The 27,493-nt window shown below is 36.8% G+C and overlaps 1 protein-coding gene across 3 annotated transcripts in view; it reads left to right on the plus strand.

Moving 5' to 3' along the window:
- SMG1 (SMG1 nonsense mediated mRNA decay associated PI3K related kinase) overlaps positions 1-27,493 on the plus strand; it is a 98,992-nt gene that overhangs the window by 37,647 nt on the left and 33,852 nt on the right. For 2 of the 3 annotated variants that reach the window (XM_086375571.1, XM_086375570.1), the window contains 24 exons: positions 66-239; positions 2,001-2,225; positions 5,477-5,578; positions 6,182-6,451; positions 8,272-8,402; positions 8,586-8,747; positions 9,170-9,288; positions 9,768-9,855; positions 9,948-10,049; positions 10,541-10,681; positions 11,262-11,461; positions 13,047-13,243; positions 13,414-13,575; positions 14,594-14,748; positions 16,160-16,302; positions 16,457-16,658; positions 19,106-19,215; positions 19,937-20,084; positions 20,457-20,616; positions 21,345-21,465; positions 24,271-24,519; positions 24,805-25,089; positions 26,412-26,556; positions 26,675-26,813. In XM_086375571.1, the coding sequence (XP_086231697.1) occupies positions 66-239; positions 2,001-2,225; positions 5,477-5,578; positions 6,182-6,451; positions 8,272-8,402; positions 8,586-8,747; positions 9,170-9,288; positions 9,768-9,855; positions 9,948-10,049; positions 10,541-10,681; positions 11,262-11,461; positions 13,047-13,243; positions 13,414-13,575; positions 14,594-14,748; positions 16,160-16,302; positions 16,457-16,658; positions 19,106-19,215; positions 19,937-20,084; positions 20,457-20,616; positions 21,345-21,465; positions 24,271-24,519; positions 24,805-25,089; positions 26,412-26,556; positions 26,675-26,813 (3,930 nt within the window). Of the gene's footprint in view, positions 1-65; positions 240-2,000; positions 2,226-5,476; positions 5,579-6,181; positions 6,452-8,034; positions 8,083-8,271; positions 8,403-8,585; positions 8,748-9,169; positions 9,289-9,767; positions 9,856-9,947; positions 10,050-10,540; positions 10,682-11,261; positions 11,462-13,046; positions 13,244-13,413; positions 13,576-14,593; positions 14,749-16,159; positions 16,303-16,456; positions 16,659-19,105; positions 19,216-19,936; positions 20,085-20,456; positions 20,617-21,344; positions 21,466-24,270; positions 24,520-24,804; positions 25,090-26,411; positions 26,557-26,674; positions 26,814-27,493 lie in introns of those variants that run through there. The other variant, XM_086375572.1, reaches the window with a different exon arrangement.

Consider the following 27,493-nt stretch of genomic DNA (forward strand, 5'->3'; position numbering starts at 1 on the left):
TGCTTTTTGTTTGTTTTTAAAAACAATGTCCTTCTTAAATAAGAATGCTGTGAATTCACATCCAGGACCTCAGCCATGTAGCCTCTGGGGAGTCAGTGGATGAAGACGTTCCTCCTCCATCAGTGTCCTTACCAAAGCTGGCAGCACTTCTCCGGGTATTCAGTACTGTGGTGAGAAGCATTGGGGAACGTTTCAGCCCAATTCGAGGTCCTCCAATTACTGAGGCATATGTAACAGATGTAAGTTTTAGTAGTCTTAGGTATCATTCAATAATAATTGCTTTTTATTTTAAATGGTTCTCTTTACCTAGTGAAATATGTTATTAATCTCTCATTTGTTTAGCATGTATCTATGTGTCTGACTACTTTCTTAAATAGCCAGAAAGGTAGGGAATTCTATATTCCATTCCCCCTCACCCCATGATAAAAGGTCCACTGTGTATTTTTAAATGCTGTGAACTTTTAGGAGATTCTCTGTAGGTCCATTTAGTCTTGTTTTTCATATATAACTTTAAAAACATTCTGTAGTTTTTTAATAATTTAAAGTTTTGATTTAAAATTATTGTGTCTCCTTTTAGTTTTTCAACATACTAAGAAGTTTTTCAACATACTTCTCATTTATAAATAAGGCTTTGAAAAGTAATTTTTGCTAAGCATGACAGGATGAAACAATTTGATAGCTTGACATCAAAGGATATAAAGACATAGAATCTAAAATATGTAATAGCCTGAGACCAATTAAAAAAGGTAGCTAGATTTCTACATTTTAGCCCCAGACATCAGCTGTGTTGTGTTACAGTCCAGTGAGTGGTTCAGTGTAATGGATGTGAGAAGTGAATCCCTATCATTATATTCTGCTTGAACAAGAAGGGAGAAACTTGTGTGATAAAGTCTTAAAAGACCTAACCTAAATGATTAAAACTTTACTGTTAGTATGAATTTCTGGCTTTCATTAGCATTTACTTTTGTTGAACACATTGCTAGATAAAATAGGACATTAATTACATATTTAATTCTTAGTAAGTTAATTGTGTATTTGAGCAGACATGTCAGCTCCTGAAGATAATTACAACCAGTATGTTAATATTTTAAAACTGAGCAAAGTAGTTTAATTTTTTTTAATTGTCTAAAAGGGTGGTTGATGACTGTCAGTGTTGAAATAAAAGCAGTTAACTCAGATATAAAACAAAGGACAAGCACATACCATTTTCCAGGATAGTTCTATATTAATGTAGTCTTTAATGAGAGTCTTTTAGGTCTTTGCCAAAAATGGTATTTTAGGCCTTTTAAACCTATTGTTGGTTTAAAAAAAAACCCTGTATGTAGTAGTTGTTGAATATTACATAAAAATTTGAGAAGTATTATTCTGTATCAATTTCCTCTGTATCTGTTTTTTCCTAAGTTATTTTAATTAAAAATTTAGTATGTTAATATTGACTACTATAGTTTAGTGGAGTTTTTTGTTTGGAAATGATATGATTTTCATAATACTTAAATAGGTATTATATGTTATGAATGAGAATATCTTTACAAAGAGGCCGCCAATACATGAACTTTCATAAGCTAAACTATCTTGGATATTTAGTTTTATAAAAAAGTCCAAGTGCTAGATTATGGAAAGTTATTCTCATGGTAGGTTATTTCCATGTTGTTAATACTGTTATTAAGTTCTAGTGTGTTTTATGATTATTAAAAAGATTTTGAACTTCAGCTATTTAGTGACTTTGGTTGGGGGGTAGGAATTGGGTATAAGGGAAATAGAGGATGGCAAATTCCATTTCCTGTCACAGTAGTACTTTAGATACTTAGGCAAGATCCTTTCTGTGTATTGTACCAGAGATACTCTTATTATTATTCAACCATTGAGAACTGGAATATTGAGACTACTGACAAGGCAGGCAGTTAATTTTCCATTGAAACTGCATTAGAAAGAAAATATTTTCTTGCTCTGTGGAAGAATATGAATTTTTTTAAAAAGCTGCTTGTTTTCCCCATTTGCAGGTTCTGTACAGAGTAATGAGATGTGTGACGGCTGCAAACCAAGTGTTTTTTTCTGAGGCTGTGTTGACAGCTGCTAATGAGTGTGTTGGTGTTTTGCTCGGCAGCTTGGATCCTAGCATGACTATACATTGTGACATGGTTATTACATATGGATTAGATCAACTGGAGAATTGCCAGACTTGTGGTACAGATTATATCATCTCAGTCTTGAATTTACTCACATTGGTATGTGAATTCTTTTTTGTTGCTTTTTAATATGTTTATTCAGGTTGTTAAGTGTAAATTGATGTGGAAGAAATTAAGTCCTTGTTTGCCTGTGGGGCTTAAAAATTTTTTTTGTATTAGTCTTTTAAAATCTAGTTTGCTTTTGCTCTTGTATCTGTTTACTTTTAGTGTTTGAGATCTTATCTTAGTGTAGCTTCACTCTTTTTTCTTGTTTTTGATGAAATAGCATGCTTCATATGAGACTTATCTAGCACTCCTGATAAATTTTGTGTAGAGGAGGTACTTGATACTTATTTTGAAAGACCCTGTTATGTTTTGCTTCTGAAACATGTGAAAGCTTCTTTGATAGATTTTCTTTTCTTAATCATAAATATTCCCTCTTTCTTCACCTTTTATTATGGAATTTTGAAGCATATTTTTTAAAAAGTAGAGTAGTATAATGAATCTCTGCATACTTAATACTTGGTTTCTGTAATTAGAAACACATGGCCCATCTGGTTTCATCTAGGCCTCCTACTCTCTGCCTCCTCCTTGCCATCCCTCCATCCCCAACTGGATTATTTCAGAACAAATTCTAGATGACATTCTGCTGAACATTGCTGCCATAGTTGTACTTTCCTTTGCCAATGTAAAAATTTACCCTTAAGTGTAAATACATGTATCCTATTTAGATAGCTAAACATTTAATGTCACAGTGTTAAGGCCTAAAAATACAGCTTAGATATATTACCTTTTTCTTTCATAGATTACTTTTCAGAGCAGTTTTTAGGTTAACAGAAAAGCAGAATGTACAGAGTTCCCCTACAGCCTCTTTCCCCAGTAGTTCCCTCTTGTTACTGATGAGCCAGACCGACACATTATGATTAACTAAAGTCCATAGAGTTCAGTCTCTGTATTGTCCATTCTGTGGTTTTTGACAAATGTGTAATGCCATGTGTTCACCATTGTAGTATCATACGGAAGGGTTTTACTGCCCTGAAAATCCCTCCTGTTCCACCTATTTTCTCCCCTCTTCTACCTGGCAACCACTGATCCTTTTTCTGTCTCCCATCAGATCAGATCAGTCACTCAGTCGTGTCCGACTCTTTGCGACCCCATGAATCGCAACACGCCAGGCCTCCCTGTCCATCACCAACTCCCAGAGTTCACTGAGACTCACGTCCATTGAGTCAGTGATGCCATCCAGCTATCTCATCCTCTTTCGTCCCCTTCTCTTCTTGCCCCCAGTCCCTCCCAGCATCAGAGTCTTTTCCAATGAGTCAACTCTTCGCATGAGGTGGCCAAAGTACTGGAGTTTCAGCTTTAGCATCATTCCTTCCAAAGAAATCCCAGGGCTGATCTCCTTCAGAATGGACTGGTTGGATCTCCTTGCAGTCCAAGGGACTCTCAGGTGTCTTCTCCAACACCACAGTTCAAAAGCATCAATTCTTCGGCGCTCAGCCTTCTTCACAGTCCAACTCTCACATCCATACGTGACCACAGGAAAAACCATAGCCTTGACTAGACGGACCTTTGTTGGCAAAGTAATGTCTGTGCTTTTGAATATGCTATCTAGGTTGGTCATAACTTTCCTTCCAAGGAGTAAGCGTCTTTTAATTTCATGGCTGCAGTTACCATCTGCAGTGATTTTGGAGCCCAGAAAAATAAAGTCTGACACTGTTTCCACTGTTTCCCCATGTATTTCCCATGAAGTGATGGGACCGGATGCCATGATCTTCGTTTTCTGAATGTTGAGCTTTAAGCCAACTTTTTCACTCTCCACTTTCACTTTCATCAAGAGGCTTTTGAGTTCCTCTTCACTTTCTGCCATAAGGGTGGTGTCATCTGCATATCTGAGGTTATTGATATTTCTCCCGGCAATCTTGATTCTAGCTTGTGTTTCTTCCAGTCCAGCGTTTCTCATGATGTATTCTGCATATAAGTTAAATAAACAGGGTGACAATATACAGCCTTGACAGACTCCTTTTCCTATATGGAACCAGTCTGTTGTTCCATGTCCAGTTCTAACTGTTGCTTCCTGACCTGCATACAAATTTCTCAAGAGGCAGATCAGGTGGTGTGGTATTCCCATCTCTTTCAGAATTTTCCACAGTTGATTGTGATCCACACAGTCAAAGGCTTTGGCATCGTCAATAAAGCAGAAATAGATGCTTTTCTGGAACTCTCTTGCTTTTTCTATGATCCAGTGGATGTTGGCAATTTGATCTCTGGTTCCTCTGCCTTTTCTAAAACCAGCTTGAGCATCAGGAAGTTCACGGTTCACATATTGCTGAAGCCTGGCTTGGAGAATTTTGAGCATTACTTTACTAGCGTGTGAGATGAGTGCAATTGTACAGTAGTTTGAGCATTCTTTGGCAGTGCCTTTCTTTGGGATTGGAATGAAAACTGACCTTTTCCAGTCCTGTGGCCACTGCTGAGTTTTCCAAATATGCTGGCATATTGAGTGCAGCACTTTCACAGCATCATCTTTCAGGATTTGGAACAGCTCAACTGGAATTCCATCACCTCCACTCGCTTTGTTCGTAGTGATGCTTTCTAAGGCCCACTTGACTTCACATTCCAGGATGTCTGGCTCTAGGTCAGTGATCACACCATCGTGATTATCTGGGTCGTGAAGATCTTTTTTTGTACAGTTCTTCTGTGTATTCTTGCCACCTCTTCTTAATATCTTCTGCTTCTGTTAGGTCCATACCATTTCTGTCCTTTATCGAGCCCATCTTTGCATGAAATGTTCTTTTGGTATCTCTGATTTTCTTGAAGAGATCCCTAGTCTTTCCCATTTTGTTGTTTTCCTCTATTTCTTTGCATTGATTGGTGAAGAAGGCTTTCTTATCTCTCCTTACTATTCTTTGGAACTCTGCATTCAGATGTTTATATCTTTCCTTTTCTCCTTTGCTTTTTGCTTCTCTTCTTTTCACAGCTATTCGTAAGGCCTCCCCAGACAGCCATTTTGCTTTTTTGCATTTCTTTTCCATGGGGATGGTCTTGATCCATGTCTCCTGTACAATGTCACAAACCTCATTCCATAGTTCATCAGGCACTCTATCAGATCTAGGCCCTTAAATCTATTTCTCACTTCCACTGTATAATCATAAGGGATTTGATTTAGGTAGTTTTGCCTTTTCCAGAGTGTCAGAATTATATCATATGTAGCCTTTTCATATTGGTTTTTCTCCCTTAGGAATATGTATTTAAGGTTCCTCTATGTTCTTTTGTGAATTGATAACTCATTTCTTACTTTATTCTTTTAGATTGTTGAACAGATAAATACAAAACTGCCATCATCATTTGTAGAAAAACTGTTTATACCATCATCTAAACTACTATTTTTGCGTTATCATAAAGAAAAAGAGGTAAGTGATTGACTGATCAGGCTTTTGCTAACTTAGGTCATTAAAAAGTTTGACTCATGTTCATTACTTAGTAGGTACATAAATGAAATATTAAAATGATAAATATTTGATTTAGAATATTAGAAATTATAATAATTCACTTAATATTTGTTGAGTTTCATACTGTATACCTTGATGAATGATAGTTTTCTCAGGTTTCCATTAAATTTATTAAAATTTATATATATATGTCAAATGTTTATTGTTAGCTTCCTAACTGACTCCCAAGTCAAAGCCAATATAGACTTTCTAAGTAGATGTAGGAAAACCTGTCTCTATAAATTGCTGCTTGTATTTTTTCTGATACTGGCTTAAAAAACAGAAGGCCTTTTAAGAAATTCCACATTGTCATTTTTAGAGAATACTTTTTTGATAATAAAGCTTTATAGATTTTTAAATAGCTTACTGATACTGTGTAGGTTTCCTAAATTTTTTTTTGAAAAATTAAAGTCTTTGGTGTTTTAGACAGTGAATTTATCAGTCTTAAACTGATTTGTATCATCATTTTGCAGATAGTAATATGCTTTCCATTTAATTATTACTTTCCTGAATTCTCTTTTTAAGGTTGTTGCTGTAGCCCATGCTGTTTATCAAGCAGTGCTCAGTCTGAAGAATATTCCTGTTTTAGAGACTGCCTATAAATTAATTTTGGGAGAAATGACTTGTGCCCTAAACAATCTGCTACATAGTCTACAACTTCCTGATGCCTGTTCTGAAATAAAACATGAGGCTTTTAAGAATCATGTTTTCAATGTAGACAATGCAAAATTTGTAGTTATATTTGACCTTAGTGCTCTGACTACAATTGGAAATGCTAAAAACTCACTAATTGGGGTGAGTATTTACTTGTAATGGCTTTGTTTTATCCACATTTGAGCCTCTCCTCATTGCATGTTAACATGTTTCATTAACTACAAGGCGGTGTGTCTGCAGCATCACACAGAACAAACGGCCATATTTTGGATATGCTTGGATAATTAAAATTGACAGGAATATTTTCATGCTGTTATGTTTAGCTCTTGCCTTCCTTGATAAGTTTTTTATATCCTTTTTATTTTTTGAACTTGTATTTTAATGCTCTCTCCCATTTACTCTAGCATGCTTTTAGTAAACTTGTCAACATTTTCCGCAGGACAAGTTTGTGTAGTTCTAAAATGCAACCCTTTCTTCCCCTGGTACTCTTTTCCTTTTCCCACTAGAGTTAGTGCTTCCATATGTCCCTTAGTTTTTGACTACCCACTTTACTTTGGGAACATTCACATATTATTTTGGAAGAAGAAGAAAGATTTCATTCCTTTTAAGAAATCTGAAGTGACTGCTTTTGATTTATAATAATTGCTGTGCGTCATTGAAGTGAAAGTCACTCAGTGGTGTCCGACTCTTTGCAAGCCCATGGACTATACAGTCCATAGAGTTCTCCAGGCCAGAATACTGGGGTGGGTAGCCTTTCCCTTCTCCAGGAGATCTTCCCAACCCAGGAATCGAATCCAGATCTCCCGCATTGCAGGCGGATTCTTTACCAGCTGAGCCACAAGGGAAGACCAAGAATACTGGAGTGGGTAGCCTATCCCTTCTCCAGCGGCTATTCCCGACCCAGGAATCGAACCGGGGTCTCCTGCATTGCAGGTGGATTCTTTACCAACTGAGCTATCAGGGTATATTTCTCCCTCCTGTGGTACTTAGCAAAATTGAAAAGCATTGTTTACAATGAAAAGTAATGGAATATAATTAAGGGGTTAGTGTTTCTAAGAGAGAAGAGAGGGAAAACTCAAGATTTGGTGCTTGTATTTGCATGCTGTCCATATTAGATCAGGTGCCCTGTGTCCCCTGCAGTGACTCTTCTTTCCCTCACTGCTGGGCTGCAGCTGATTCCTCTTTCGCATTCTAAAATTTGATTGTTGAGAAATTCACATTGTGTTCAGATTTGAGTTTTATATTCTACACTCTGAAAGTGAGAGGAAGTGGGGACAGAGTGGTCAGGTGAAAGGAGTATCTTAGCAATGGAAAGAAAGGGAAGAATGGTAAAGGCTTAGAGTGGCAGGATTTGCCCTTTTTTCATACTGGAGAGGGCAACTTGCCATTTATGGTATATGGAAAACTGAGGTAATCTACTACACTGAAGAGTGCAGGGGCTTTTGTTTAGACCAGGGATCAGCAAATTACAGTTCATGGACCAAATCTAGCTGCCCACTGCTTTTTTTTTCTTTCCTTTTTTTTTCTTTTAATTATTGAGATATAATTCACATAGTGTACAGTACCCATTTAAAGTGTACAATTCAGTGATTTTTAATATGTTCACAGAATTGTGCAACCATCACCAAACATCACCTCTTTTTGTAAAGACTTTTTATTGGAACATAGCCACTTTGATTCCTATTTTTTGTCTGTAACTTTTCTCACTGCAGTGGCAAAGTTGAGGAGTTGGACATTGTAACAGAGGTGTCACATAACCTGCAGAGGCTGAGGTATTTACTCTCTTATCTTCTCAAGAAGTATTTGCTGATCCCAGGTTTAGTGTACTAGCTTATTTCCAAATTTAAATCTGTCATTTTAATTTTTAAAAATGTGCAGACATATTCTGAAAGATAAACATTTTGTATGGTCATGTATGTCCTGGAGGAGCCAAACATTTACTTTCTTTGGTACATCATCAGATGTGGGCCCTGTCTCCAACTGTGTTTGCACTTCTGAGTAAGAATCTGATGATTGTGCATGGCGACCTGGCTGTTCATTTCCCTGCCATTCAGTATGCAGTGCTCTACACATTGTATTCTCATTGTACCAGGTAATGTATTTACACATACTTCTTAAGAATTGTCTGTTAAAAAAAAGAAAAAAAAAGTTAGTTTTTAAAGGGAAGATGGACCCTTTAGAGTATACAGTGTAAAATAAAAATGTGTTGATTTAACTTTGGATTTGCTTTTTTTTTAATGAGATATGACAAGATGATCCAAATTTTGTCTTCTAGGCATGACCACTTTATATCTAGTAGTCTTAGTTCATCATCCCCGTCCTTGTTTGATGGTGCCGTTATTAGTACTGTAACTACAGCTACAAAAAAACATTTCTCAATTATCTTAAATCTCCTGGGAATATTGCTTAAGAAAGATAATCTTAACCAGGACACAAGGTAACTAATATTTTATAATGTTTCTAACTTTTGGTTAATTTGAGAAAAAGAAATGAAGACTATCATTAGGGATAGGGCAGCTTCTTCATTATGAAACACTTTAAATTTTGTTTCATTATTTAGTCTAGCATTTCTTGTTTCCTGAAAGAATTACATGAAACCTTTCCTTCCTGCAATATTTTATAGATGAATGTATTTGTAGAGATTTTAGAATTTTTTTTGCTACAATTTATGCTAGTTTGGGGAGATTTTCTTAAAAGACAGTTTTGTCAGAGGAATTTCTATAGTTTTAATATTTCTTATTTCTTGAAGTATTAAAAAAACCAAAAGAAAATTAATGTTAAAAGAATAGATTTTTCAAGTTGTTTTTCTATTTTTAGTTTTTATTAATGTTGAAATCAGCTGTGTATTTTATGTTTCAGGAAACTGTTAATGACCTGGGCTTTGGAAGTGGCTGTTTTAATGAAGAAGTCTGAAACATATGCACCTTTATTCTCTCTTCCATCTTTCCATAAATTTTGCAAAGGCCTTTTAGCCAACAGTAAGATTCTGTGATTATTTAATTTTTGTTAATCAGTGCTTAAAAGAGATCTTTGATAATGAGAGAAAGATAGTCACTTGAGTGCCTTTCATGAGTGGAAATGTCTCATCCCCATTTTAATGACAAAGGTGTAATCTGTCTTAATTTTTTTGCCAGTCTTAATATGTGAAAAAAGGTTGTTTTAAAGTAATTGTTAACATTTTTAAGCTTATGTGATTGTTGATACATTCCATGTACTTTTAAAATTTCCTTCAGAGAAAAGGTTTGGGTGAAGACTAGTCACCCTAAGTAGATTTTTGTTGAGTGTTAGCGTTTTCCCAAATGTTACTACTGCCAGTGAGAGAGGGTTCCAGGCAGGAACAACCCCTCATTCATAGTAGTCACTCACTGTTTATTGAAGTGAATGTGTTCAGAAATTTATGATGTACTGGCATAGAATTTCTTCTGGCAAGCTGAAAGTGTCTTTAAATTTTTAACAGCTCTGGTTGAAGATGTGAATATCTGTCTGCAAGCATGCAGCAGTCTACATGCACTGTCCTCTTCCTTACCAGATGATCTTTTACAGAGGTATGGATTAAATTAGATCCACTCTTTTGACCCTGGACCTAATAACTTAGAAATATTGCCACACTTGTATTATTTATTTCATTTTTTTGTAGGTGTGTTGATGTTTGCCGTGTTCAGCTAGTCCATAGTGGAACTCGTATTCGACAAGCATTTGGAAAGCTATTGAAGTCAATCCCTTTAGATGTTGTCTTGAGGTATAACAATTGTATCAATACAAAGACATCCCACAATGTTTAATTTAGGAAAAGACAAATTGTCTCTTAGTGAATTAATATCACATCTTTTGTGGTACTTCTTAATGATTGAAGAGATGGCAAAGGATCAAATCATGCAGGTCTAGAAGAAAATAACAAAAATTTGTAATTTTTATAAAGCTTATGATGATTGCTACAGAATAATACTTAAAGTGCCAAAATGTGTTTCTCAGTAGTTATTATTTGTAAAACTAAATTGCATTCTTTTATAGTTTTTAATTGGGTTAATTTTGGTGATTTAAGAACTTTAAATTTCAAAAAAAAAAAAGAACTTTAAATTTCAAAGTTGTAGTAACCTTTATTTTTAATGTCTTAATTTTATCTGTTTTTACTGTCAGATTTAGTTAACAAGGAAGTATTTCATTTACAGCAGGAGGTAACCTTTTAACTAAAGGATTTTGTGTAACAGTGACTTTATTTTCTGTCTACAGCAATAACAATCACACAGAAATTCAAGAAATTTCTTTAGCATTAAGAAGTCACATGAGTAAAGCACCAAGTAACACATTCCACCCACAAGATTTCTCTGATGTTATTAGTTTTATTTTGTATGGAAACTCTCATAGAATAGGGTAAGACCTTTCTTTGACTCTTTCATCTGGGAAAAGTACTTTAAATATATTTGAATATCTTAACCCTGTGCCCAATTTAGAGGAGAAAATACATCAGGGGTGGCAGAATAGAAAGTAATGTTCTTTTCAAATGAGTTGTTTTAAGTTTTCAATAGTAGGAGGAATTGCTTTGAAGATGGCACCTGAAGAGATAAAAATGAGCTTTACACTTGATAGTAAAGGTGAAGTGTGGTTCACATGTAACTGATGTGTCCTAGTCATCAGTGCTTTGGGGAGGGGCCTGAGGGTGTAGACATTCTGGAGACTTTTACTTGCAGTGACTATTTTATCCTGATGGCCAAACTGTCATGAGCCTTTTACCCTAATAATCTGTCCACACTATACCCTACTCTATTTCAGCCGTAAAAGACTTTAAAATGAGAGGTGCGGATATAATTAATGCTTCCCAGTTTTATAGGTTTGCCTTTTTGAAGTAGGGGAAAAGTCCTATATTCCCATTTCCCTTGCAATTTGTTTTTTTGTTATTGTCTGTTTTTTCTTCAAATGAAATTGTCATTAAATATGAAACTTCTTTTTCCAGGAAGGACAATTGGTTAGAAAGATTGTTCTATAGCTGCCAGAGACTGGATAAACGTGACCAATCAACGATTCCCCGCAATCTGCTAAAGACAGATGCTGTCCTCTGGCAGTGGGCTATTTGGGAAGCAGCACAGTTCACTGTCCTTTCTAAGCTGAGGACCCCACTCGGCAGAGCTCAGGATACCTTCCAAACAATTGAAGGTAATTGACTCTGCACTGTTTCAGACTTTGCAATGTAAATACTTTCAAGCTTGCGTTAAGAAATAATGGATTTTTTATCTTCATTAAAACAGAACTTTGAGAGTACACAGTTTTTTCATTTAATACTTTATCAGTTAATCTAGATATGTTCGTTAGAATAAGCTTTTATTAAATAATTGTGTCATGTGTGTTCATTCACAAAGTTGCTAGCAAATTTGGAAAACTCAGCAGTGGCCACAGGACTGGAAAAGGTCAGTTTTTATTCCAATTCCAAAGAAAGGCAATACCAGAGAATGCTCAGACTACCGCACAATTGCACTTGTGTCACATGCTAGCAAAGTGATACTCAAAATTCGGCAAGCCAGGCTTCAACAGTATGTGAACTGTGAACTTCCAGATGTCCAAACTGGATTTAGAAAAGGCAGAGGAACCAGAGATCAAATTGCCAATGTCCGTTGGATCATTGAAAAAGCAAGAGAGTTTCAGAAAAACATATACTTTTGCTTCATTGACTATGCCAAAGCCTTTGACTGTGTGGATCACAACAAACTGTGGAAAATTCTTAGAGATGGAAGTGCCAGACCACCTGCCCTGCCTCCTGAGAAATCTGTATGCAGGTCAAGAAGCAACAGTTAGAGCTGGACATGGAACAACAGACTGGTTCCAAATCGGGAAAGGAGTACAAGGCTGTATGTTGTCACCCTGCTTATTTAACTTATATGCAGAGTACATCCTGAGAAATGCTGGACTGGATGAAGCACAAGCTGGAATCAAGATTGCCAGGAAAAATATCAGTAACCTCAGATGCGCAGATGACACCACTGTAATGGCAGAAAGTGAAGAACTAAAGAGCCTCTTGATGAAAGTGAAAGAGGAGAGTGAAAAAGTTGGCTTAAAGCTCAGCATTCAGAAAACGAAGATCATGGCATCTGGTCCCATCACTTTGTGGCAAATAGATCAGGAAACAGTGGAAGCAGTGACAGACTTTATTTTTGGGGCTCCAGAATCACTGCAGATGGTGACTGCAGCCATGAAATTAAAAGACGCTTGCTCTTGGACAGCAAGGAGATCCAACCAGTTTATCCTAAAGGAAATCAGTCCTGAGTATTCATTGGAGACTGATGTTGAAGCTGAAACTCTAATACGTTGGTTAACTGATGCAAAGAAACGACTTATTTGAAAAGACCCTGATGCTGGGAAAATTGAAGGTGGGAGAAGGGGGTGACAGAGGATGAGATGGTTGGATGGCATCACTGCCTCAATGGATATGAGTTTGATTAAACTCTGAGAGTTGGTATGGACAGGGAGGCCTGGTGTGCTGCAGTCCATGGGTTCACAAAGAGTTGGACACAACTGAGCGACTGAACTGAACTGAAATAATTGTGTCGTATGTGTTTGTTCACGAACTTAGGGAATTTGTGTGGAGAAGACATTTTTTCCTTCTAAAAATGGAAAGATCATTTTGTTTTTAAGTGACGGATATGCAGAGGATACTTGCTAAATGTGAATTTGTGAAATTATGTCCAAGAACTTCTAGAATCTTTGAAGACTCCTTTTAAATGTGGAATGTTGTCTTTGGTTGTAGGTATCATTAGAAGTCTTGCAGCTCACACATTAAACCCCGATCAAGATGTTAGTCAGTGGACAACTGCAGACAATGATGAAGGCCACAGTAGCAACCAGCTTAGACTTGTGCTGCTTCTGCAGTATCTGGAAAACCTGGAGAAGTTAATGTATAATGCATATGAAGGATGTGCCAATGCATTAACATCGCCTCCCAAGGTTGGTTTCAGTGGGCTGGATGTTGATTTACAGCAGTTTTGTGGTCAAACCTGGCAGCGTGAGCAGAGCTGAAATCACAGTAGACTTGTATATATGCTTTATGTGTATTTCAGACGTTTCTGCCTGTAATTTGTCAGAACCAGTCCTGAGCTCTTCTTTCTCTTCTAAAGGTCATTAGGACTTTTTTCTATACCAATCGCCAAACTTGTCAAGACTGGCTGACTCGGATCCGACTCTCCATCATGAGGGTTGGATTGTTGGCAGGCCAGCCTGCTGTGACAGTGAGACACGGCTTCGATTTGCTTACAGAAATGAAGACAAATCCGTCTCAGGTAAAGTGGTGTGTGTGGAGTTAGTTAAATCTGTTAATTAGAAAAACTTGGGGGTAATTCCTTTGCTATGATCTAATCTATGGATAGGGGCTTCCCAGGTGGTACTGGTGGTAAAGAATCTGCCTGCCAGTGCAGGAGATGCAAGAGACTAGGGTTCGATCCCTGGGTTGGGAAGATCCCCTGGAGTAGGAAATGGCAACCCACTCCAGTATTCTTGAGTGGGAAATCCCATGGACAGAGGATTTTGGGGCTCCAGTCCATGGGTCTGCAAAGAGTCAGATGCAACTGAGCACACAGTCTGTGGATAAAATAAAGGTTCTATTGATATTTAAAACTTTTCATCCAATATTTTTATACAAGCAATAACTTCCAAAGTTGCCTATTTATATTTTTTACTTAGAGTATGTGAAAATATTCATTACTTAGGCTTAAAGATTGGAACTTCTAAGAAATTCATGTATATAAGAAAACTTTTATAATCACTTGTAATGATTATATAGTATATAGGAAAGTACAATTTATAATATGTGTAAAAATATAATATTGATAACATTATAATATGTGGGGAAAGTGCTGACTTGTAGGTGGGGTTACTAAATAAATAGAATCCAAAAATTGCAAATGTCTACTAGTTAATATCAATAGGCAATATGCAAAAACATAAAATTAGGCATTCTTTGATTCATGGTTATTTAAATTTTTGCTTTGTATTTACTTCATGTATTACTCCTAAAGATGCCACAGCTGAAATGGTAAAGTTTTTTTTTTTATTTTGTAAAGATTAACACCCAAGTGCTATTTATTACAGTCCATCAGCACCCCCTCCCCCTCGTATCTACAGTATACATGACGTTTTAGGAAATTCTAATAATGTAATTTCATCATTGTAAAAGCAATTGTTAAATAAATTTGACTTTAAATAGGCTTTAGATTGTGATCAGTAGTTGTAAATTTAGTAGAGATTTGAATTTTGAGGGTATTGACGTCTTTGATTTTTTTTTTGAATGGCCGCTTTCAGGGAAATGAATTGGAAGTAACTATCATGATGGTGGTAGAAGCATTGTGTGAACTTCATTGTCCTGAAGCTATACAGGGAATTGCTGTCTGGTCGTCTTCGGTTGTTGGAAAAAATCTTCTCTGGATTAATTCAGTGGCCCAACAGGCTGAAGGGAGGTAAGTTAGAAGGAAGGAAATGGGTGATAGGAGTTCTTTATGTTAAGTTTTTTTGTGTTACTCACTGACTCTGTAATTAAATGTTAATTACATTTAATGTTGATTCTTAATTGATAACTTTTCGTGTCAGAATCTGATACAAATTCCCCTTGATAGCCAGAGTTCTCACTTATTAGCTCTAAACTTACTCGATTCCTGTAGGCAAACTCTTTGCATACCTTGGACTCCTCTGTATATGTTCAAGTGAGTTTTATCATATATGGAAAATGTAGGGAAAATAAAAGAAGGGTCATAATTCCATCTCTTATTGGTAACTTGTTTTGTTGTACATGCTTTTCTATTTCTTTTTCTTTTATATCCAGTTTTCTATCCTCTTTTCACAGAAATAGCAGTGTTTCTGCTGGTTACATGATTTTGCTTTTTCTACTCAGCAGGATTTAAAAAAAAATATTTTGCCCTGTTAAATTTTCTACAGTGTGATTTTTAACAATACATATTTTTTTTTTTGAGTGCACCATAATTTAACATTCCTTATTGTTGGACAGCAGAATTATTTGGGATTTTCTTTTTACTGATCTTAATGCACCACGGCATTTAATTCTTTGCTCATGTTTGTGATTGTTTTCTTTGAATGCATTCCTGAAGGTTGATTTACTGTTAATAGAAGAAAGGCTACAGACCATCAGGCTTATGATACATACTGTTGCTAATTTACCCTATGTAAAAGATGGTTCCCACCTGTATTCCTAACAACAAAAATAACCTTTTCCCTTCTCCTTTGTGTATATAGAGGGCCACTGCGAACCAAGAACTCTGCCATCATTTAATGAAAATGCTTGTTTTAATATAAATTTCTTTATTACTAATTAATAGTAGAGGTTTCCCCATATGTTACTGACCATCTGTGATTATTGAAAACATAGATGATGTCTTTATGGCCTCTTGGTTTTTTGGTTACTGATCTGTGAGATTTTATTATACACCAGGATTATTGATGCTATCTATCTTCTTGTTTGGTAATTTGTTTTTAATATTCATTTTGGGGGGGTTTTGTTCTTGTTTTTCTTTTTTTGATGCCCAAAGTTTCAAATTATGGTGTCATTAGATCTGTTAACTTTCATGTGTTTTAGTGTTTATTTTTCTGTTGAGTCTCTGCATACATTGAGATCAGATACTTACTGATATTTTCTGTTAGTTTATACCTTCTCTTTTCTTAAACATTTAATGATCTTTGGATTTATTTTCATTTTTTTGTGAGTAAGAAGTCTAATTTTGTGCCTGCTCAGGCCCACACAAAATAATCAACTTATTGTCTCCACTCAATTTATTGAATAACTCATTCTTTCCAGTGTTTTTAGAAATGAAATATGTGGATAATTAAAAAATAAGACTGTTTGAACTTGTGTTGAAGGTTTGAAAAGGCCTCTGTGGAGTACCAGGAGCACCTGTGTGCCATGACAGGTGTCGATTGCTGCATCTCTAGCTTCGACAAATCCGTTCTCACATTGGCTAATACTGGGCGTAATAGTGCGAGCCCCAAGCATTCTTTGAATGGTGAGCATTCCAAGTTTAAACAAACAGTTGTAGTCAAATAATTTGTACTCGTGATCTTACTATACATTTTTAGATATCTCTGCTCTTTGAAATATTTATAACTGCTTTGGATCTCTCTTGCTGTCTCTTTATTTTATGAAATGTTTTCACTTAGGTGAATCCAGAAAAACTGTGCTTTCCAAACCAACTGATTCTTCTCCTGAGGTTATAAATTATTTGGGAAATAAAGCATGTGAGTGCTACATTTCAATAGCTGATTGGGCTGCTGTACAGGAGTGGCAGAATGCTATCCATGACTTGAAAAAGAGCACCAGTAGTACTTCTCTCAACCTAAAGGCTGATTTCAACTACATAAAGTAAGGATTTCTTTTCAGTTATGAATTATACTTAACCCCATTAAAATTTTTTTCAGTAACTTTATTTAAAGTCTTATTTTATGGCAGAAAAATATTAAAATCATTTATTATGACAAGATGCTTGTAGTTCTAATAATACTGCCATTCTTAAAATGACTACAATGAGAAACCAACATTAGAGGTGAGGAGGATATTCATGTAGAGGGAAAACATATTTGTATGTTGAAATAGTCATTTGGGATTGAGTCTCAGAACCTGTTCTAAAATCTTAATGAAATAAAGAAATTGGTCACTGCTTTAGAAAGGATAATACTTGATGGCATTATTTCTAAATTAAAAGTGAAAGTGAAGTCGCTCAGTCGTGTCTGACTCTTTGCGACCCCATGGACTGTAGCCTGTCAGGCTCCTCCATCGATGGGATTTTCCAGGCAAGAGTGCTGGAGTGGATTGCCATTTCCTTCTCCAGGGGATCTTCCAGACCCAGGAATCGAACCTGGGTCTCCCTCATTGCAGGCAGATGCTTTACCGTCTGAGCCACCAGGGAAGCCCCATTTCTAAATTAGGTGTGACTATATCAAAAACATTTTTTTAAAGAGGACAGAGTTTATGACATTTGTAAATCAAACTCCCTTTCTTATTTTCTCTTCTTCCTTTTATTCCTTTGAGCATTTATTAATATCTTAATTTGAAATTTGAGTACAAGCTGTGTCCCAGACCCTTGGCTGAGATGATAAGGGTTGTTAGTCTTGCCATCAGGGAGCTCTCTAGTGAGTAAATGAGTTAGTGGGTAATTTCTCCATTGAACATGTACTGAGTGCCGGCCAGTGGGGTGCAACACTGTGTACAACAGACACACATTCTCACCCTTGAAGAGCTGACCTTCTAGTGAGGAGTAGACACAGGCAGACTAGCTTGGGAAAAACCATCAGCATGTCACTTGAGCACAGGCTTGAGGAAGCAGATCTCTTGCAAAGATGATAGACTTGGAGTGTTCTGGAAATGCCTGGGAGGCCACTATGGTTGGAGCTGAGTGAATAATAGGCCATAAGGGTAGAGAAGTAAGATTTTGAGTCCCAGTAAGATAGAAAATCTTAGGTGGGATTTGAAGAAGTATCTGACCTACTGGCTTTCTTTGCTAGGTTGTCAGCAGGCTGGAGGTGAGGGGCTAGGGTGGGAACGTTTGGCCATTGAACTGTGGGGTGAAGGTACAGAGAGAAAAAAGATGCTATTAATTGAAATAAGAACACACAGAAGACAATGAAATTTTTTCTGAGATGTCAGTTATTAGCTGAAAGTACAAGGCATAGTGGGGACACAGCAAACCTACCTTTGGAGAGGACTCGGACTCTGTGGTGGCAGAAATAATAAGTGTGTTGGTCAGCACATCAAGACAGTTCATTAATGCCAGGTGATCGCAGCTCACCCAAGAAGCTGGGATTTGTTAAGGTAGAAGCAGGCACAATCATTTCCAGTGCTGTATTCTGGCTGGGTTGTGACGGAAGTGACACGGTGAGAGGGATAGGAAAAGAAGAGAGAAGTGGAGAAGAGGAAATTGAGAAACTGTAACCCTGAAGCTGGGAGGGATTTGGGGGCAGGAGGAGAAGGGGACGACAGAGGATGAGATGGCTGGATGGCATCAGCGACTCGATGGACGTGAGTCTGGGTGAACTCCGGGAGTTGGTGACGGACAGGGAGGCCTGGCGTGCTGCGATTCATGGGGTCGCAAAGAGTTGGACATGACTGAGCGACTGAACTGAACTGAACTGAAGTCCTCTTGTTGGTTCGATAGCAGCTGTAATAGGAATGGGAATGGAGTGAAAATAGATCCGAAAGTGGCAGTGGATTGCTGGGATGTAAGGCCCTCATCCTGGCCTTGAAGCTACAGATAGACTATTGGAAAGAGCTCGGGTATACCATGTTCAGGTCAGGTGAGGAGAAGGGAAGGAAAAATTCTTTGAAAGAAGAGGAACAGGTTCTGTAAAACAGTGGAAAAGTGAGCAAAGGAGGGAGGCCAGCAAAGAAGGTAGAACTAGGATATCAGATTGAGGCAGTAAGACAGGAGGCCTACTGGGGCTTATGCTTTAGATGAGCAGTGAGGTGAGGCAGGGGATTTAGTGGTAGCTCGGGAAGAACTGGACGTTGAAGTTGCCCCCGCAGAGCTCTGCTGTTAGTGTTTTGGTCGGGCCCTCAAAGATAACATGCTGCAAAAAGAGGAAGGAAATGTGGAGTGTTGGGTATGCTAAACTGAGTATCTGTAGCTGTGAGTTTGTGGTTTGCACTCTAATTAAGATGGTAGTTGCATCTTCAATGGTGGCCTATGTGGAAGGAACTTCATCACAGGAATTCTGTGTAACTGCTCCCTTTTCCTATAATTTGTTCTATTTTTTTGAATGGCTCCACAGCCTGGAGAGAGTATAATACAAGCTAACCCAGTATTTTAATTACAGATCACTAAGCAGTTTTGAATCTGGAGAATTTATTGAATGCACTGAACAATTAGAATTGTTACCAGGAGAAAATATCAGTCTACTTGCTGGAGGATCAAAAGAAAAAATAGGTATTAGATAATTTTAAAATTAAGTATTTTAATGAACAAATTGTTTAAAATGTTTGGCTTAGTATACTTTAGTGGAAAATCTGACAGTTTTTGTACATTTATTGGGGCAGAGTGTGAAGCAATAAATTAGGTCTGTTCTCTTTACATCTGGCAAATATAAAACAGTTTAATTCAAATTAAGCAAACTAAAAAAGATTATTGTAATACTTAGAGATCTATCTAGCCATTTTCTTTGAAAAAGTGCAAGTGTTTAAATATTTTTCTTGCTTCACATCTTAATATGGTCGATTAATTAAACTCTTTATTATAACTAGAACATTTTAAAGAGTGTAGTACTGAAATTAAATATTGTGAATATTTTATGTGTTAACATTGATCTGCTGAATTCATTGTTTGCCCCATTAAATAGTAGGTTGACTTACTGATTTTTGAGTCTTTGAAAATGAACTCATTTTGGGAGGTCTGAGGTATTATGTGAAGTATTTTTATACTTTTTAAAATACTTTTTTTTATGCTGTTTTTATGCTTCACATAGAGTAATACCTCAGACCTCCCAAAATGCTATCAGAAATGCTTGATCATAGTGTCTGAACTTAAATATGAACTTAAACATGAAAGGAGGTATTCATTGGTGATTGTTTTTTTAATACTATCAAGATATCTTGTCATTCTTACACATTAAAAATGAATTAACTGAGTGGAACCTGTTTGATTTCTGTAGATATGAAAAAACTGCTTCCTAACATGTTAAGTCCAGATCCAAGAGAACTTCAGAAATCCATTGAAGTTCAGTTGTTAAGAAGTTCTGTTTGTTTGGCAACTGCTTTAAACCACATAGAACAAGATCAGAAGTGGCAGTCTATTACCGAGTAAGTTTAATCCTAAGGAGGTAAATATGTATTACGTGTGCCATATGTGTGTAGTTTGGTGGGGGTGAGGCAGTCACCGGATCACTGCAATGGTAGTCATCATAGCTTCATTTTAGTTGTAGGAGTTGTAGGTTGTGTAAATGCCGCTTGCAAATATACAGAGGTTGAAACTAAAGAACGTCAAAAATTCCATATCCCCAAACACAAATAGCTTGACTTGATTATGTCATTTTACTTAAAAGCAGGCGGTTCCTTTTTCTTCCCCCACTTTGGATGCCAGTGTGGTAGCATCTTATCACACTGCTTTATCCCTTTAGCGGTTACAAGTTGGAAAATGTTTTTTGTTAATTAGCAGCAAATATTTTGTTTCAGAAATGTGGTGAAGTACCTGAAGCAAACCTCCCGCATAGCTGTTGGACCCCTGAGACTTTCTACTCTAACGGTTTCCCAGTCTCTGCCAGTCCTAAGTACTTTACAGCTGTATTGCTCTTCTGCTTTGGAGAACACAGTTTCCAACAGACTTTCCACAGAGGTGCGTATGTATACATTTTTAACCAGGATATTCTTTTGACCATTAATAGGCATTAGTGTGGACAAGAGCTGTTTCTCAAGTTTTTTTAAAAAGTTTTAAAAATAACATTTGTAGCATTTTTGGACAAGCTATTAATATTAAATCCAGAAATCTAAAATGCCATTTTTCAGGCAGATTTTCACTGGAGAACTATGTGAGGAAGATGGAACATAAGAATGGCTAGTTGCTTAATTTTTCTTCTTCCTTCCTTTCCTCCTTTCCTCCTTCCTTTTTTTGCACAAGGAGTTGATTATGAAAATATATACCAGATTGTATAAATTTCAGATTTGACTGAAAAGAACACACAGTGCCTCCTCCTTCAAACAGGATAAAGTTTAACCAAAAGTGAACCCTTCCCAAGGGAAATAATCCTTGAGAATCTTTTTATGAAGCGGTTGTTTTATGTTTTTCTGTAACTTAGCTTTTGCTTTATAGAAAATAACCCTTTTTTAATTAAAATATGACCACTTTATTGTAAATGCATTGATAAATTGGACTTAATATTCTGAAAAAAATATTTTTGCTTTTGGAAAAACAAAGGTTTTTGTCTTTTTCCCTTGTGATTAGAAGATACAGTGAAGGTAGAGGAAAGTTTAATAGATAAATCTAGAATAGATCTGAAGTAGCTGCCCTGTGGGGTCATATAAGGATTCTTTTTACATTAAGTGGTTTTGACTTTTCTCTGGCAGGACTGTCTTATTCCACTCTTTAGTGAAGCTTTGCGTTCATGTAAACAGCATGATGTCAGGCCATGGATGCAAGCATTAAGATACACGATGTACCAGAGTCAGTTGTTGGAGAAAATAAAAGGTAACTAGTTGTTGTTTTTAATAGCTTTTTTGAGGTATAGTTATACATTTTGAATGTGTAGTTCATCAGTTTTGACATTTCTTCATGTGTGTAGCCACCAATACAGTCAAGATGCAGAACATTTATGTCACCCTCAAAGGTTTCCTTATGCTTCTTCCCAGGTATTTCTCCTGTCTGTCCTGTCTTGGGCAACTGCTTATTTGTTTCCCATCACTGTAGATTAGACTTGTCTTTACTAAATTTTTTTATGAATTGTACAGTGTGTTCTGTGTCTGGCTTCTCTTGCTCGCATTTTATTTTTTAAGGTTCCCTGTGTTGCATGTGTCAGTATTGCCATCCTTCCAACAGTTGAGTATATCCATTGTATGAATTCACCATAGTTTATCTGTTGATCCTTTAACAGATACTTGAGTTGTTTTCAAATTCAGGCTATTATGTATAAAGTTGCTTTGATATTCATGTACAGGTCTTTGGTTGGGTATACATTTGCCTTTATCTTAAATAAATACCTAGGATTAGAGTTGTTGGGTCATATGGTTTAACTTTTGAAATAGTTCACCAGTTTCTTATAAAGTGGTTGTATATTTTACATTACTTCTGACATCTATGTACTTGCAATAGTGGGTCTTTAGTTTTAGTCACTGGAGTGAATCTACAATAGTATCTCATTGTGGTTTTATTTGCATTTTCCAGATGATTAATGATATTGAGCATCTTTTCATTTGTATAGTGGCCATGTATAAGTATTCAACTCTTGCCTATTTTTAATGAAGACTTATATGTTCTGGATATTCAAATTCTTTGTCAGCTGTACTATACTGTGAATGCTTTAAATAATTCAAATGAATACAGAATTAGCATTTGTATAAATATTTCTCATTTTTAAGAAAGAAATGTCATGTTGAATAGATATTAGAAATTTCCTTTTGCTGTAAAACAGAAAAGTTGCCAGAATTCTGTAAAATTTGTCAAAAATGTGGTCGTCAGAGTTACTGAGTAAGTTTGCTACTAAATCTTAAGTCAGCTAATGCTGGGATAGGGACTTGTGCTGCAAGGTGATGACTGGCAACTCTGATTCACCAGGACCTCAGTGCCAGATAGACCTAGTTTTGGATCATTTGCCCAACACTTGCAAATCGAGGAACCTCATGGCAAGTCATAAACTGCTGAATCACTTTGCTTATCAGTTATGGGGATTGCCCTGCTCAGATTCTTGAAAGGATTGACAAGGTATATAAAAGCCTTAGCACAGAGCGTGACATATAGTAGGGCTACAAGTATCATCTCCTTTCTCATCCTTCCTATACTGAATAAGTTTTAAAATTGAGAAGGAAATGTCAGTAACCTAACACGGAACTTCACTCTTCCTCACATTTCTTTTTTTATTTAGCAAACCCTTATCAAAATAATGTGCTTTGTGCCAGGTACTGTGCTGTAAGTTGGGATGTAATGGTGAACAAGAGAAGCCTGTTTTCTGCATTCCTAGGACCAAAGGGATTCTGAAGTCTAGCAGGGAAAATTGTCATCAAGCTAGGAACAGCAACATGGTGTGCTGACTGGAGATGCATGTACATGGTGCTTAAAATAATGCAACAGGGCCACTAATTTAATCCTAGGAATCAGAAAAGGACTTGGGGAGGAAGTAACATTTAAGCTGAGAAAGAAGGCAGACTGATTTAGAGAAAACACCATGTGTGAAGGCCACCAGCAGTAATAAAAGATTCTTAGAGGACTCAGTTCTCATCTAAGGGAGAATGGGAAGAGATGAAGCTGGATGAGATTGAGATTAGAGTGGAATGCAAGCATCAGTGCCTTACAAGCCAAATTTAGGAGTTAGGGAAGGGATGAAAGGGAAATTAAGTATTCAGATTTACCTTTGTATAAGATCAGTTCAGTTGCAGGTTGAAGAATAAATTAGAGCCTAAGGCAGAGCAGCAGAAATCCCTGTGAAAGGTAACCAAAATAGTGACAGTAGGGACAGAAAAAAGCTGATGTGACGTGAGGATTGACAGTAAAGTCTTAAGATTTAAGATGACTGCCAGATTCCTTCTCAGGTAGCCAGGTTGATCATGTGCCTTTACCCAAGAACGAAAACAGAGAAGGAAGTAAGAGATCTGTTGGAGGGTGGTGGGAAATGGATTCCATGTGACACAGGTTAAAGTGCCTTTGAAATACCCGAGTATAGGTGACTAGACTGGTAGGCAGGTGGGACTCAGATGTCAGGTCTGCTCTAGAGATAAGATTCAAGCATCATCAGCATTTGTATGGTAATTGAAGCCCCAGGAGCAGATGATATTGTCCAGGCAGAGTATGCAGAGTGAGAAGAGTAGAGAGCCTAGGCTTGACCCCAGGAGCCCCAGTTATAGCGGATGGGTAGTGGACGAGAAGGAGACTGAGAAGCTGATTCTTCAGAAAGGTAGGAGTAAACCAGAAGGAAATGGCATGGTAGAAGGGCAGAGGGTACTTATTCAAGAAGTGGGGATGGTCTAGCCTTATCCTCATCCCCTGCCCATTGGCCTAGGCTCTTCACTAGGTGCAGAAACTTAAAAAGTTAATTTCTTAGACTGGACAATTTTTACTTTCATCTACTCCATTGTATACATTCATTTTAACAAACATTTATTGTTCATTGTGTGCCAGGCACTATGCTAACTTCTAGGGATTTGAAGATGATGAAAAATGAATTATCTTTATTTAGGGAGGCAGTGGTAAAGAGAATAATTGGGGAAGGAATTTTTGGCCATGTTTTTGTGCTCTCTGGGATTAGACCAATCTGGGACTAATAAAACATTTTCTTCTCTGCAGAACAAACAGTTCCAATTAGAAGCCATCTCATGGAATTAGGTCTAACAGCAGCAAAATTTGCTAGAAAACGGGGGAATGTGTCACTTGCAACAAGATTGCTGGCACAGTGTAGCGAGGTTCAGCTGGGAAAGACTACCACTGCACAGGATTTAGTCCAGCACTTTAAAAAACTGTCAACTCAAGGTCAAGTGGATGAAAAATGGGGGCCTGAACTTGACATTGAAAAAACGAAACTGCTATATACAGCAGGTTAGTAAAATAATACGTGACTATATACTAAAAATCATGTGTATGAATGTTACTGTGTATGGTAATAGAAAAGTTGATTTTTTTTCAACTTTTGCAGAACATTTGCGTCCTGAATAAGTTTTGTGTAATTGAGTTATCTATATAGTTTGGTGCTTTTGATTTTGTTATTATTATAGTAAGAAATGTTTCCAGAAATCATTGATTATCAGAATTTACAATATTACTTTACCCTGAAAGAATATCATTTGTTTACTGCTAAGAGATGGTGTTTTGATCTTTTTATAGGCCAGTCAACACATGCAATGGAGATGTTGAGTTCCTGTGCCATCTCTTTCTGCAAGTCTGCCAAAGCTGAGCATGCTGTTGCCAAGTCAATTTTGACATTGGCTAAATGGATCCAGGCAGAATGGAAAGAAATCTCAGGACAGCTGAAACAGGTTTACAGAGCTCAGCAGCAGCAGAACTTCACGGGTCTTTCTACTTTGTCTAAAAACATACTCACTCTAATTGAACTACCATCTGTTAATACGATGGAGGAAGAGTATCCTCGGATAGAGAGTGAATCTACAGGTAGAATTTGTTTTAATAGCTTTAAAATGTTAATTTTAGAGGTTATTTCCCCTGTTTTAAAGTTTACAATGTTGTGTGCATGCTCAGTTGCGTCTTGACTCTTTGTGACCCCATGAACTGTAACCCCCCTGGCGTCTCTGTCCATGGGATTTCTCACGCATGAATACTGGAGTGGGTTGCCATTTCTTACTCCAGGGGATCTTCCCAAACTAGGGATTGAACCTGCGTCTCTTGTATGTCCTGCATTGGCAAATGGGTTATAGGCTGACTATAATTTGCCACAAAAACTGTCTGTGGAAATTTAGTATATTATATTGCCCAGAAGTGACTCAAGCACATTTCTTTAGTATCTGACACCAACCATGTGGAAGTCACTGAACTCAAGCCTCCCAGGCCATACTTCCCAACTCCCCAGTTCATGGTGCTTTTATGGACTTAGATGTTTTGCTGGCAGAAGGGTCCTACCTGTGATATTTAAAATTCTTCCTCATACTGGGAAGAACTTAACATAGATATAGAATAGTGGCCTCTGATCCTATTGACTGGTGAAGCACAAAAACTACAGAAAGGTTCAAGTTTCACGTCCTGACACTAATGTATGTTCCTTACAGAAAGGTACTCGACAGATGGACTAGTTAATTAATTCAGTGTTTGGGTGCCTGTTGTGGTAGGCACCATTGTCCAGGTTTTACAGATTGAGAGATAACTAGACGTTTTGCTAAAACATTAGAATTTTGTTTATGTTGTTCATTTTGATGTTGTGAATCCTAGAACTGCAGTTACTTAGATTAGTCTAAGTAATTCTAATCTATGTACTATAGGTGTCTTTATTTGTAAGGCATATGGCTTGTTACCATTATAAATCTTCATATTGGCAAGTGGCACTATAGCAGGAGATTTCTTCATTTCTAAATTGGGGATAAAGATATTACTTCATGAATCTCTCATTGAATGAAATTGTCTACTTATCACATATTATTTTTGCCAGAATTTTTAAGCTGAATCTAATTGTGAGGAAATGGCCAATCATATCCAAAATACAAGACACTCTACTACACGTCTGACACCTGAACTGTTTGTAAAGTTCGGTGTCATGAAAAACATTGATGTGTTTTACAGGCTTACTTGAGAAGCTGAGTGATTGATTTCAACATGTTAGCCTTTCAGAAAAGCATAATACAAATGTGTGCTTTATCAAATTATGTACCATTATAATGTTATAGGACTTACTGACCGATAGCAAATTCCTAAAATGTAAATGAAAATGCTGTTAGAAATTTATGAATGTGACATTGTTATTTTTTTTTTTCCCATCATGGCAGTACATATTGGAGTTGGGGAACCTGACTTCATCTTGGGACAGCTGTATCATCTGTCTTCAGTACAGGCACCTGAAGTAGCCAAATCTTGGGCCGCATTGGCTAGTTGGGCTTACAGGTGGGGCAGAAAGGTGGTTGACAATGCCAGGTATGTATGTTAAAATGTGTAATTTATTTAATGCATTGCAAAATAGAGATTTAAAATGTCTACTGACATGGCAAAGCTTTGGTAGCTGAAATACTGATGATTTGTTTTATTTTTATAGTCAGGGAGAAGGTGTTCGTCTGTTGCCTAGAGAAAAATCTGAAGTTCAGAATCTGCTCCCAGACACCATAACCGAAGAAGAAAAAGAGAGAATATATGGTATTCTTGGTCAGGCTGTGTGTCGCCCAGCGGGGATTCAGGCAAGAAAAACCTGATACAGTATTTTGGGGGAAATAGTGTTCTAAATAGCATATACCTGATTAAATATTTCAGATGAAACTTCGATAAGATGAAAGTGAATTAAAATATTTTTCTAAGAAGAATGTGATTTGAGAAATCAAGTCATTTCCTTAGGGTTCTGTTAAAAAAGGTGAAGTTCTTTTTATGTAAAATAGATTTCTCTTTTCACTGCTCTTATCAGATATTAGCTTCTTATCACTAGCTTAGAAGCTTTTTAAAATATGCTCATGTCTAAGCACTACCCCACGTATTCTGAATGGAATGTTTGTGTATGTGTTGGGCATAGGAAGGTTTGTGTAAGTTTACTAGGTGATATTTATACAGCCATAGCTGAAAACCAGCCGACTAGATAGTCTGTATGATTTATTCCCTTCTGTCTCAAAATTCTATTAGTTCTAGAATGTTATAAGTCTAATTTGGTTGTAGACTTTAGACATGTGAATTTTATTTGCTGAGCTAAAACTGTTGACTTCTTGTTCTAGACTTTGGCATATATCAGTGTCTGCCAAAGCTGGTCTTAGGTACATGTGCAGTACTGTAGAGGGTCAGGTAATTCTCTGCAGGAAGAATATTATATTGTAACTGAAGCATTTAAATTCCCCAAATCAAAATCTTTAGTCTTTGCTAAATGCCTATATCC

This window comes from Bos grunniens, chromosome 25 (genome assembly GCF_055505025.1).
Source record: "Bos grunniens cultivar Pamir isolate PY7600 chromosome 25, Bosgru_T2T1.0, whole genome shotgun sequence".
NCBI classification, from domain to species: domain Eukaryota; kingdom Metazoa; phylum Chordata; class Mammalia; order Artiodactyla; family Bovidae; genus Bos; species Bos grunniens.